We start from the raw sequence: 13579 nt of genomic DNA on the forward strand, positions 1-13579 counted from the left end.
ATGCCATTTATGCCATGAAATGTGTCAGTTCTCTACTGATCATCCTTGTATACAGATCTAGTGCTACTGTGAGGGCATGTTCAAACCCTGCTTGAAATTCTCTTGAGAAAAGCTAAATACCAAATACAGGGATGTGCTGAGCAACATGGGAGAGTCTGTCTGGATTTTGTATAACCATGAGACCTGAAACAACCTGATTCCTGAGGCAGAAGCTATCCTGCTGTCAAACACCAAATCACCATCAAAATGCTATCCTGGAGAAAAACTTTTGTGACTGTTTCATTTCAGGCTTCACTGAACAAGTTGCTGGAGACCCTGGGCAGAGCTGAGCCATTCTTCATCCGCTGCATCCGCTCCAATGCAGAGAAGGTGAGGCTGCCTCAGAGCTGAGCTGCCTGCAGAGATCCAGGGCTCCAGCCTTGGAATCTCTGTTTCTGCTCAGGCTCCTCAGGCTCTCACTGGCTCTGTTCTGCTGCTCCTTTACAGAAGGAGATGCTCTTTGATGAGAGCTTGGTGCTGCAGCAGTTACGGTACACGGGCATGCTGGAAACTGTGAGGATCAGGAGGTCTGGCTACAGTGCCAAATACACATTCCAGGTACCTGGGAACTGAAGTGGGTTGTGCTTTCAGGAATATCTGCTCTCTTCAGGAAACACATCTTGTGTGTCTCTTTGTATGAGGCTCATGATCACTTGGGATGAGCTGTAAAAATGCACGGTAGTTTTGAGAGAGCCTGCATGGTAAAAAGTCACAGTTAAACTGCTGTGGGTTGTCTGCCAGTAAATTTCCTTCACACAATCAGGAAGAAACGTTCTGAGTGCAGTCAGTGCTGTCTAATGTGGGAATTAGTTTTCTGTAAAAAACTCTGTGTAGGTTTAGAGATCACATCCAGGTGATCTTTCCCATTAACAGAGGCTGACTGTAGCCTGCATTTTCATGGAGAAATAGCTCAGTTTGTAGTGAGAGGTAAATATTTTCAGATCCCTGTAGCTTAAGTGTCTTAAATAGATTTCTATTTCAGAGCTAAAACTCCAAACTTGGGCGTTGCCTTCTAACTTTGGTCTCTTGCTGTTTCTGGTTTTTACAGGAATTCATCGACCAGTTTCAGGTGTTACTGCCCAAAAATGCCAAAGCCTCCAAGGAAGACATTTGTGCTTATTTGAATAAACTAAAACTGAATGAAAACTACTATCAAATAGGGAAGACCAAGGTCTGTGAAACTTTCTGTAAGGCAGTAAGAACCACTGCTGTACAGTGCAAAATTCAGTGCAGTTCATTTGCAAGTGTTACTCTTCTGTGCTTTTTGTACCTAAATTGGCCATTTTAACTTTTGCAAGTGGTGACACAGAGGTTATATCTGACCCCTTGGTTTTGATTCCAACTGGTTTCTTGACTACAGTACAAATCCATATTATATAGATAGTTTGGGAAATCGTTGCTATTGGCATTTGTCAAACAGATCAATGTTTACATTTTAGAAGGGTAAAATCACCTTTCAAATCACCTTTCTATGATTTGAAAGCTGTAAGGAGAGGTGTAAGTTTTAGAATCCAAACTCTGAAATTTAAAAGGACTTTTATCTTTTGGGCAAGCTATCAGCCAGTAAGGTTTGGTGCAGTGGTACCAAACCATTGCCTTATCTGTTACCTTATTATAGCTCTAGTGGGGGGCTGAAAGGAGTTACCTGCTTCTTGATGAACTTCCCTTTAACTGAACAGGTTTTTATGAAGGAGGCTGAACGGCAGATACTACAGGATACACTACACAAAGAAGTGATCAGGAAAATCATCCTCCTTCAGAGCTGGCTCAGGATGGTTTTGGAGAGGAGACGTTTTCTCAGGATGCGACAGGCGGCCGTTGTTTTGCAGGTATCTTTGAGAACTGCCAATAACTGCTGTTATCTTCCTAACAACAAACAAACCAAGCCTGTCATGGATGGGGCACTCCCCACCTCGAGGCAGCCTCCCTCAGCTCAGAATGTCCCTCTGCAGGCGTGCTGGCGCTCCCGCCGTGTCAGGATGGCCCTGCAGAGGAACAACGCTGCCATCGAGATCCAGGCGGCCTGGAGGCGGCACCGGCAGAGGAAACGCTTCCTGCAGCTCAGGAGGAGACTCTGTCTCCTGCAGGCCCTGGTCAGGGGGCACCTGCAGCGCAAGAGGTAAAGGGAAGGAGCAATGTGGCATAAAAACATCGATTTGTCACCTGGCTTCACCTGCCAAGCTCAGCTTGTGTGGTGGGGTGACTTAGTAAACAATTTAGTAAGCAACCTTGTTGCCCAAGGAAGTTGTGGCTGCCCCTGGAAGCGTCCAAGGCCAGGTTGGGTGGGGTTTGGAACACCCTGAGATAGTGGAAGGTGTCCTATCCCCATGGCAAGAGGGATGGGAAGGAGATGATCTTAAGGTCCCTCCCAACCCAAACCATTCTGGCATTGTATGAACTTTAAGGTGGTTACTGCCATGTGATACTTCAGTGAGTATCAAGTGGTCACTGGAGTGTGGACACTGCATAAGTGCTCAGGACTTGAGCTTTATTCAGCTCAGCTGCCCTGGTGCTGGTGTTTCCAGTCCTGACACCTCCCTGCAGTCCCACTGGCACTGTAGGTGTAGTTTGGGTCTGTGTTGCTATTTGGGCTGCATTTAAGCAGTTGGTGGGCTTTTTTTGACCTCTGGGCATTAAGGATTTGTATTTTCATATTAAAAATTCTTAACAGATACCAGAAAATGGTGCTAGAAAGGCAGAAAGCTGAAGAAAAGCAGAGAGAAATGCAGGAAGATGAAGACAAAGAGCAAGATACGAGCAAGACATGCAACATAGATGAAGATAAGAGCAAGGATGAGCAGAGTGAGCCAGCAACAGATGAGCTGCCTGTGAAACACAAGTCAGAGACAGATCAAGCTGCTGAAGATAAAGATCAAGCTCAGAATGAACAAGCTGAAAACCTGAGCTCATCTGAGAAAGCCACATTACCCCAGAAGGTGGAGAGCTCAGAGAGAGCCACCAACAGCCGGGAGAAGCGGGAATCCCGCCGGCAGAGGGGGCTGGAACACAACGACTTGCAGAACAAGCATGCACTCCTGTCCTTGGAAGGACCGTCTGCATTGTGCCACGAGGAGCAAACTGTTGCTGAAGAGGCCCTGGAAACTGCTCCAGAGGCAGAGAAATGCACAGCACTAGAAGATAATGTCCTGCAGGGAAGCAGTGAGGGAGAGAAAAGTCCAAGTGAAGAAAAAACTCTTTCAGACACTCCACCATCAAGTGAGGTAAAAGAAAGTGATTCTGTTCCTGAGCAGCCACCTGGATCAGATGCAGAGGACACGGCAGCTGATAGAACAAAAGCACAACAGAATCAAAATAACCAAATAAAAAGCAGCCAAAGCTTTACCTGCCCTGAAAGACCAACAGATCTTGCACTGAAAGTTCATAGCACTCTGTCTGCTAGTGGCAGCTTCCAGGGCCCTGCTGACTGCTGGGCAGATAGAAACAGGCGGCAGAGGGCAACCAAGGACCTGGACAGCCCCACTTCTGCAATCCAGAGATACGTGGATGACCCAGAGAAGCTGAAGTACAAGAGAGAGAAGTGGAAAGGAAAGAGGCAGTCAGATGCTGGCCAGAATGATGTGCTGAGCCAGTCTCTGGATGGAAGGATACGTGTGGATAAGTCTCCTCAGGATCAGCTAGAGTAAGGACAGCTTCCTTTCTTTTCACTTCACAGAAAACAAATATCTGTAATGTTTAAAAATCAATGGAGAGCTCCTGAGAGCCTGTACACTTGGGCCATGTTATGGGAGCACATGGAGTTGTGAACAACTCCTGCTTTTCCTTGGCTCCCAGTCCTGCAGTGAATCTGTATGAGCAGAATGTTTTCAGAAGCTCACAAAAGCTGCAAAGCCTGCCTGGCTGTATTAAAAGGAGGAGTCAGGGCATTAGTTGAAAGAGAGTCTGGAGTTTATTTTCATGTGTCCTTTACCCATTGAAAACAAGGTTTTAGTGACCTGCAGCTTGCAAGCATCAGCCCTCTGATATGGCAGGAAATCTGACATTCCCATGCTTTGTCACTTCTCCAGCACATTTTGCATTTAAAAGTGAATTGCAAGGGCTGACTCAGATGTAGTGTTGATATGTGGGTTATTTAAAAGATGTGAAGAGGCCACAGGCTTTGTTAAAATATGTATTCTGAAACTCATATTACTACAGGAAGAAGGGGAGTTCAGCTTCATTAAGTGACCTCTCAACACTGGCCCAGACTGTTGCCATGAACCAGGTACTGATGCTATTGTGCATATTTGCACTTAATTATCATTGTTTATAAATATTAAAGATTTGTGAATAATTGGCTGTAGTGTATTTGTGTTCCTTCAGGTTGATTTTCTTTTTGCTTGATAGCCATGTAAAAACAATAATCAGGAAATATTTTACAGTCATTTGAAAATATAATTTTTAATATATGGATCCTTGATCAAAGCATTAAATATGCTTGGCTCTTGTATTAGGAAGCTGATATCTATTGGGTGAAGTGTTTTGTCTTGATGAAGTATGATGTCTTGATGAAACTTCACCATTCTAGCTTTTAAACCATTTAAAGAATCTGTGTCACTCAAAATGCAGTTTTTAACCCCTTCTCTCTCCTGTAGCTGTCACCAGACCCAATTGAAGAAGAAAAAGGCAACAAGAAATTCCCTGTGCAGAAGAAGCCCAGTGACCACTTCCCCAGCTCGGACACGGCCGTTCCCGTGCAGCCAGCGAGTCAGCAAGGGGATGCCAAGTATGGCTTGTGTGTGGGAATGGCCTGTCTTTCAGAAAATGAAAAAAAACCCGATTTTCCATTGGTACTTGAGTTAGGCAGCTTGAGACTGTGATGGTGCAGAGGCACAAGCTGGCATCAGCTCCATGAGTGGCTGTGCTGCTGCTTCGTGTTGCTCTGAGCATGATATCTGAGCCTGCTGAGGAACAGATTCTCTGCTTGCATAACACTTTCTGTGAACTGGTTCTTTTTAAAATAAGAACCAACTTACAGCTGGGATTAAAGGTTCATGTAGTGTAATACAACACCAGTAGAAAAGCTGAAGAGCCCAGCAAGTGTGTAATGCTGCTTCCCTGGCCTGCTCCAGCCTCTGGCATTCTGCAGCTCAGAGACTTCCTGAGCCAGCAGTGATGTTTTGGATATGTGAGGTGTTGTCTGTGTGTGCTGAAGGTAGTGCTCTGATCTTGTGAATACCAGAAAGTCCAGGGCTGCTTTCACGTTGTCTTTCCTTTTTTTTGTGCTGCTCAGTTTTTCTGCAGGTAGGGCCTTAAATATTCCCCACAGTTGTGAACCCTGTTGTGGGTTATTGTTAAGAGCCTGTTCTTGTGGCAGAGCCAGCTTCCATTACTAATGGGACAGACTCGTATCTGCTTTTGTATTCAGGTCTGCTTTCAAAAGCCCTTTGCGCAGACTTTTGGGGAAAAAGCCAGACAAGAAAATTGCAAAGGAGAGTTCTGATGTGATTGAGGAAGGAGATGGCCTCTCCCTGGTGTCTTGTGTCCTCTTTACAGACACAGGAGGTGTCCAGAGAGTCTCAGAAGGTGAGTTTGGTGGTTCAACCCTCAGCACGGCGCGTCTTTCCTGTGAGGAAACAAACGCTGCACGATTCCCTCACCCTGCTTGAACATCCAGATCCATTTCTTTGGCAGCTTCCTTGGGGCAGCCAGGCCGCCCCCAGGCTGGGAAGGAGAGCAGCAAGGCCAAGAAGAACAGAACCATAAAGATCAGCAAGATCGCCAGCGCGTCCCAGAACTGGCGCGCGTCCATGGTCCGGGAGATTGCAAACGCCAACGAGCTGAAACACCTGGATGAGTTCCTCCTGAACAAGGTGAAAGGCTCCCAGCCAGGAAAATTCAAACCTTTGTTCACTGTGTGGGTAGAATTTTAAAGCCTGCTGGTCTAGGTGCAAGTTTGTGTTATAATCTAAAGCAAAGGGGAATTGATTGGGTGGTTTGACTGAGTTAGTCTGGATTAAGGCCCTTTCTGTTCTTTTCCATAAGTCACTGAATGCATAATATTGCATTAAATACAATACAAGGCATTCATGTCAGTTCTTTGTTTACAAATGAGTGGGCAGCAAAACTTGTATTAAAAAAAAAAAGCAAGAGTTGTAAATAGAGAGTTCTCTAAAGCCCAACCAGCCAACTCTACTGTTTTGTATCATCAGCACAGTGCATTAAAAAAAATGTTGTTTTAAATAATTGGAATGGTCACAAATGACTAAGCCCAGCCACTGAAGCCTAACTCTGTTCAGATGTTCTTTTTTTAACAAAATCTGATGCAGATGTATTTTTTCCTAGATCAATGACTTACGCTCCCAGAAGTCTGGTGTTGAATGTTTGTTTTTTGAAGCCACAGAGAAGTTCAGAGGAAACATCAAGACCATGTACTCTGCTCCTGTAAGTAGTAAGTCTCAATAAAGGAAAGTTGGCAGGCAATAAATGAATTGAGTGTGCAGGTTAAAGGCTTGGCCTGCAGCTCTTCAACAAAGCAGTTCAGCAATTCTCAGCACAGAATTCAGAGCTGAATGTTAGACTCATTTTGCAGTTCTGCTGTAATCTCAAGCAGCCTGCTTTGTTTTCCTTTGCTCATTCACTCAGCCATAAATTTATTTTTAGAAATGGATGGATTTTGCTGTCTTCAGCCTCCTAATGCTGAGGAGAGGAGCCAACAGCTTTTCCAATATTCTTCTGACACTGCCTTGTGTCAGCCAAGTGCTGTTGGACAGTGCAGGAGGGAAGTGTGTTAACTTGTTTCTGTCATGGGCTGTTATCTTTGACTTTGATCATGGCTGTGAGTTTTCACCCCTGAGCTTAAGTACATGAAAATGTGAAACTGTCTCAACAGTATTAAAAGGGAATGTCTGACAAGTGTTTTTCCTTCTTTAGAATGGACAAATCCATGTTGGCTATAAAGATCTGGTGGAAAATTACCAGCTCCTAGTTACAAACCTGGCCAAAAAAAGGGAAGAGAAAGAAGTCAAGCTGGTTTTGAATCTCTTTCTATCCCTTCTGGATGAATTCATCAGAGGATATACAAAGAAAGAGGAACCTGAGCAGCCCAAGGTATGAAAGTTGTTCTGCTGCTGGTTTATGGTATGGTGAAACACTGTTGCTCTGTTAACATAGGGCACCTGTGTTACCTCAAAAACCTTTTCCATGGCATTTTTTATTATTTGGGAAACACTTGCCATACACACATCATGTGTATAACAAATTCCGATTGCTGATACACCTTTATGGAATTGTTAATTTCTTAACTTAATATTTTCAGAATCTGAAAGTGTGCAGTTTTTTGGTGAAAACATAAGAGTTCTCTGGAGGTTTGAGAGATGGAGTTGCTTTGTCATCAGGCAGTGAGCTCAGCTGGTTTTTAGGAAGTTGATAGTGTGAGCTCAGACAACCCTCAAACCAAGCTGAAGCTGCAGGATAGTGTCTCGAATGTCTGGAGGTGAAGTAAAGTCTGGGAAACTCCATAAAGGGAAAAAAAGGAATGGGATGTCTGAATTTCAAAGACTAAGGCCAGTTTTGTTTCCCATTGCAGCAAACCAAAGCCCAGAAGAAGAAACGGAAGCAGGATCGTGCAGTAAGTGCTTTCTTTCTGCAATAATCCTCAGGTGCACTCACAGAGCACAAACACCCTTTGAGAGCTTGATTTTGTACTGATGGTCTGGTTTGTTTTGCATGCTCATTCACTTACCTCTTTTATGAAGATGTGACAATACAAAACCAGTTTTCACAAAGCAGAGATCTTTCTCATGCAGTGATAGGTGGTATTCAAGTATTTTCTTGCTTGTCCATAGCTTCCTTTAAAGTCTAAAGGCTTTTTTAAGCATGGGCTGTTTAAAAGCAAACAACTACTAAATATTAATAACAAAACTACAGCTCTTTTACTGATGAACTTTAAGGCAGCAAGTCAATTCTGAAATATTCCAGCAAACCTAAGTTCCTTAAGATAGGGTGAAATTTGGTTTCAGGGCAAAATAATTGTAAAATAAAAAGTGGAAATGTGAGATAGGGTAGATGGTGTTATTAAAAATAATAAGGTATAATAATAATAATAATAAGGTATAATAATAATAAGGTATAATAATAATAATAAGGAATAATAATAATAAGGAATAATAATAATAAGGAATAATAATAAGGAATAATAATAATAAGGAATAATATTAATAAGGAATAATATTAATAAGGAATAATATTAAGGAATAATAATAATAATAATAATAATAATAATAATAATAATAATAATAATAATAATAATAATAATAATAATAATAATAATAATAATAATTTTTAAGAGGCAAGAAGAGTTCATTGGTTCCTTGTTGTCTCTCACAGATTGAAGAGCACAATGGCCACGTGTTCACCAATTACCAAGTGAGCATCCGGCAGTCGTGTGAGCACTGCTCCTCCTACATCTGGCCCATGGAGAAGGCCTGTCTGTGCAGTGGTGAGTGAACAGGCCATGTAGAAAGTGGGTAATTTAGGGTACAAATGTGAGTTAGATGCTTGTAACAGTTTGCTCCTTTCTCTAGTTTGCAAGCTGACTTGTCACAGGAAGTGCATGTCCAAAATCCAGAGCAGCTGTACCTCTTGTGGGAAAAAGGTAAGGCCTGTGGATCTGGGATGGGGTTTTGTGGTACCAGAAGTGGTGCATGCAAAATGCTGCCTTTATTTCTCAGTAAATGAACAGTGAATGCCCAGGCACTGAATAAAAATTGCTTCAACAGTTCCCTCCTCAGTCAGAGAGGGACCCTCTGCAGAAACAGAGCATTCTCTTAGGAGGTGATGCTTGAGCTAATTTAGGAACCCTTCTCACAGGGTGTGTGTGCAGTACTGGCCAAACTGATAAAGCAATCCTGCAGTGTGAACCATAAAGGCTCTTTATTGCTGCAGCTCAGCAACTCTGCCTTATGATCCAAATCAGAATAAACCACTCAGCTCTAGTAGTTTCTGGAAGCATGAGGTGGTTGTGGCAGGAAGCCATGGCACTGCCTGGCTGGGGCAGGGGCAGTGGGCTCACGGCTGTGTCACCCCCAAGGGCAGTGGGCTCACAGCTGTGTCACCCCAGGGGCTGTGTCACCCCAGGGGCAGTGGGCTCACAGCTGTGTCACCCCAGGGGCTGTGTCACCCCCAGGGGCAGAGGGCTCACAGCTGTGTCACCCCCAGGGGCTGTGTCACCCCAGGGGCAGAGGGCTCACGGCTGTGTCACCCCCAAGGGCAGAGGGCTCACAGCTGTGTCACCCCAGGGGCAGTGGGCTCACGGCTGTGTCACCCCCAGGGGCAGAGGGCTCATGGCTGTGTCACCCCCAGGGGCAGAGGATTCACGGCTGTGTCACCCCCAGGGGCTGTGTCACCCCAGGGGCAGAGGGCTCATGGCTGTGTCACCCCAGGGGCAGAGGGCTCACGGCTGTGTCACCCCCAGGGGCAGTGGGCTCACAGCTGTGTCACCCCCAGGGGCTGTGTCACCCCAGGGGCAGAGGGCTCATGGCTGTGTCACCCCAGGGGCAGAGGGCTCACGGCTGTGTCACCCCCAGGGGCAGTGGGCTCACAGCTGTGTCACCCCCAGGGGCTGTGTCACCCCAGGGGCAGAGGGCTCACAGCTGTGTCACCCCCAGGGGCAGAGGGCTCATGGCTGTGTCACCCCCAGGGGCAGAGGGCTCAGGCTGTGTCACCCCAGGGGCAGAGGGCTCATGGCTGTGTCACCCCCAAGGGCAGAGGGCTCACGGCTGTGTCACCCCAAGGGCAGTGTCACCCCCAGGGGCAGAGGGCTCACGGCTGTGTCACCCCCAGGGGCAGAGGGCTCATGGCTGTGTCACCCCCAGGGCGAGCAGGACACGGAGCCCCTGCGGGGACACTTTGGGGTGTGTGTGAGTGCCCTGACCAGCGAGAGGAACTCGGTGCCCGTGGTCCTGGAGAAGCTGCTGGAGTACGTGGAGATGCACGGGCTCTACACTGAAGGCATCTACAGGAAATCAGGATCAGCAAATCGCATGAAGGAGCTGAAGCAGATGCTGCAAGAAGGTCCAGGCAGTGTTGTCCACTCTTTGCATGTCATTGCATGATATCAGTTTTCTCTGCAATTCCCTTCTATCTGAAAGTATCTGTCACTTCTTAGTATTTAAAGCAGCTTTTTGCTGACTGTTCAGGCTGTATTGTTTTTATTGGCTGCCAAAAGCTGTTTAGTACCTTTAAATTACTATCTTCTGCCTATATTTAACTTCTGAATTGTCCACTTAGTAGATATGAAATAATTGTAAAGTTTTTCTTTGGACTGCTGTACATACTGAGTGTCCAAGAGGCCTCATTACATTCATTTGGGAACTCTGGCAAGGTGTGGTCATGATGTTTGTGTTCTTGCAAGGTTAAAATCTCTTTTCCTGGGTGTTGAATTCCAGAGTGGCTTTGATAGAAGATGTGAACTGCATGTCCCCCAATACCTTGGCAATTGTGTTATCAGACTTATCAACTCAATTCAGAAGTTAAAAATAGGCAGAAGACAGTCATTTGCATTCTGTGAACAGGAGATTAGAATGTTTCTAATCTTATTTTTTGGGGTTTCATTGTGTGCATCAAAGGAATGAACTGCTCTAAATAAAACATTTCTTTTCAGACCCAAACTCAGTGAAGCTGGAGAATTACCCTATTCACACCATCACAGGGATCCTTAAGCAGTGGCTGAGGGAATTGCCAGACCCACTGATGACCTCAGCACAGTACAATGATTTCCTCAGAGCTGTAGGTAGGTTTAAAAACCATTCTTCAAGCATTTCTGCTTTACCTCATTGTGTCCTTGGGAAAAGAAATTCTTAAGATGCTCATGCTGACTAAACAGCTCCTTCCAGTGCACTTAAAACAATGATTTTAGACATTTTACATCAAACACTCCTCAGGGAATTTCTCCTCCAGCTTACTTCATCGTGCTTCAGGATTCTTTTTTTATTTTTAATGTGTCACTTACAGCTGCTTTTTCTAAAAACTGAATAAGCATGTCAATAAGTTTTCTTTCAGGAAGGGTTTTTCCTGTTATTCTCAACCAGATCTGGATATACAGATACTTTAAACACCTAGATTCTTTTAACTTCAGTGGGATTATGGCACCCTAGATAGTGTTGGAGGTCTTAGTGATGATTGCTAACAGCAGCAGCACCTGAAAATGCAGGATAACTGTAGAGCCACGAGGGGTACTTCAACAGTCAGTTGTAATAGTTGCTAAATGAAGTGACAGTAAGATTTAACAGAATTTAGGAATTTGAAGCTTTCCACTAGCCTAGCACAGTAATTAATATCTTGTGTTTTCTCCCTTTGTGCAGAACTGCCAGAGAAACAGGAGCAACTCTGTGCCATTTACAGTGTCCTGGAGAAGCTCCCACAAGCAAATCATAATACCTTGGAACGACTCATCTTCCATCTCGTCAAGTAATGAGTTTAATTTCTTCATTTGTAGAGAAACTTTGAGTCTGAGTGCTGCTTGGAATCTTTCTAAATTGTTAAACACCTTCAGTGTCAGTGTGGGGATTGTGCTGCTGCTTTGGAAATGAAAGAATTCAAGCTAGTAGTTGTGCTCATGAACAGGTGTGTGGTTACTTCTACACCTGGTGTATTTGGATCAAACCAGGGAAGAACAACTTTGAGGACAAGGTAGATCTCAAAGCCTTGGTGAATCATCCAAGCACCAGGTTTTAGACAGAGGGGCTTGTAGTGAATGAGGAGGAGCATAGGCAAGTGCCAGGAGCAGGGGTAAATGTTGCTGGGAAAGGGCTGCTCTTACCCAAGGAACCTGGGGACTTTCCAAGCAGCCCTCTGAACATGGGCAAAAGGGATTTTTGAAGAGAAGATGCTGAATCACCAACATACTTTTAAGAAGCTACCAGACTAGCTTAGCCTGGGTGACTCCCTGGTCCTTTGGTACATGAAATGTTGTCCACTTAGGAGGTATGGAACAATTGTAAAGCTTCTTTGGGCTGCTGTAGACACTGAGTGTCCAAGAGTCCTCCCTATGTCATTTGGGAACCCTGGCAAGGTGTGCTCAGGGTGTTTGTATTCTAGCAAGGTTAAAATCTTTTTTCCTGGCTGTTGAATTCCAGAGTGTCTTTGATAGAAGATGTGAACCGCATGTCCCCCAACGCCTTGGCCATCGTGTTTGCTCCGTGCCTCTTGCGCTGTCCTGATACCTCTGACCCCTTGACCAGCATGAAGGATGTCTCAAAAACAACCATGTAAGTTTTGGCAGTCTGCTGAGAAGCAGTGTTTTGGAATGGGATGGAAGGTCAGCACCACTGACCTGTGTTTGTTACAACTTTATTCGTATCAAGCTGAGAAGATGAGGTTCAAGAGTTGTTGAATTCTATCTCTGCCAGTGCTGCCAGTTCATACACCCCTCTCAAACCTTCCACCTGTTTTACTATGCATGGAGTAGGATGGTCTATAACTCTTTACTGTCAGGTTTTACATCAAGATAATGTATTTTTGGGGGGCTTGTACCCTAATTATCTATTTTGCTGAGATCCAAGGCATAATAAAAAATATTATATTGAATTAAACTGTCTCCTGCATACTTAGAACCCCCAATGATCTCTTCTGCATTGTTCTTTGAATGGAAGAAGGTTCTGTCCTTGACCCTCTCTGTTCTCCTCAGCCTCCAGTAACTCTGGCTGTGAGAGCCCCTCACCATCCTCACTGCATGGCTGGCCTTGCCTCTGCCTCCAATGGAAACAGACTTTGAAAACTGACAGCTTTTTGTAACTTCTTACTGATCCCTGGGGCCACAGAGGTGGCGAAGGGCAGTTGCAGGCCCGTTGTGTCTCTGCCAGCCTGTGCCAGCACAGGGACAAGAGGTAGAAGCAGCAGGAGCTGTTGGCAGCTGTGGTAATGTCTGTGTGCTCACCACTGTGTACAGCCAGCATGGGAGGCTCTGCTGATCCCAGGAGGAACATGTGCCATTACCTGTCACCATTACCTGTCCTGCTGTGCCTGCTGTGTTGGACTCTTCACCCTGTTACCATGCAGTGCTGCTGTGAGGGATGGGCTGGGACACTGTGGTCTCACTCCAGCCACGTGTGTGACAAACACCCCCAAGCCAGGAGCAGCATCCCACCCCACCATGGCTGTTTTAGATCCTTCAGGGTATGAGGCAGCTCAATAACACCTTGCCTTTCTCACAGGTGTGTAGAGATGCTCATAAAGGAGCAGATAAGGAAGTACAAGATAAAAATGGAAGAAATCAATCAGCTGGAAGCAGCAGAGAGCTTTGCTTTCCGACGGCTCTCGTTGCTTCGGCAGAACACGGTAAGTGTTGAAATAAAACTTCCAAATAAAACTTGCACCAATTTCTTGGGGAGGGAGTGCTACTTCTGTCCATCCATTCAGCGAGTCAGAAATCATCTGGAAAAAAAGCAACTGCCCAAAGCTGTTGGTAGGAGCTAAATATACAGCTGCACTGAGGTTCTGATAAATGAAGGGTGCAGGGGTGGGAATCTGCTTTTGTACTGGGCAAAATCTATTCCTATGTAATTCTGTCAGTGGAACTAAGATTGAGTGTCTGATATGGCAA

General features: G+C 45.1%; 1 protein-coding gene across 3 annotated transcripts in view; it reads left to right on the top strand.

The window, feature by feature from the left end:
* The window catches only part of MYO9B (myosin IXB), a 53760-nt gene that overhangs the window by 37939 nt on the left and 2242 nt on the right, over positions 1-13579 (top strand). For all 3 annotated transcript variants that reach the window (XM_077191350.1, XM_077191351.1, XM_077191352.1), the window contains 20 exons: positions 289-369; positions 487-597; positions 1088-1210; positions 1719-1868; positions 1992-2158; positions 2711-3679; positions 4195-4261; positions 4632-4762; positions 5405-5562; positions 5671-5849; positions 6322-6420; positions 6910-7086; positions 7565-7606; positions 8365-8476; positions 8562-8632; positions 9852-10050; positions 10640-10768; positions 11340-11445; positions 12114-12245; positions 13191-13314. In XM_077191350.1, the coding sequence (XP_077047465.1) occupies positions 289-369; positions 487-597; positions 1088-1210; positions 1719-1868; positions 1992-2158; positions 2711-3679; positions 4195-4261; positions 4632-4762; positions 5405-5562; positions 5671-5849; positions 6322-6420; positions 6910-7086; positions 7565-7606; positions 8365-8476; positions 8562-8632; positions 9852-10050; positions 10640-10768; positions 11340-11445; positions 12114-12245; positions 13191-13314 (3327 nt within the window). The remainder of the gene's footprint in view (positions 1-288; positions 370-486; positions 598-1087; positions 1211-1718; positions 1869-1991; positions 2159-2710; positions 3680-4194; positions 4262-4631; positions 4763-5404; positions 5563-5670; positions 5850-6321; positions 6421-6909; positions 7087-7564; positions 7607-8364; positions 8477-8561; positions 8633-9851; positions 10051-10639; positions 10769-11339; positions 11446-12113; positions 12246-13190; positions 13315-13579) is intronic.

The sequence above is a fragment of the Agelaius phoeniceus genome, chromosome 29, assembly GCF_051311805.1.
Source record: "Agelaius phoeniceus isolate bAgePho1 chromosome 29, bAgePho1.hap1, whole genome shotgun sequence".
Taxonomy (NCBI): domain Eukaryota; kingdom Metazoa; phylum Chordata; class Aves; order Passeriformes; family Icteridae; genus Agelaius; species Agelaius phoeniceus.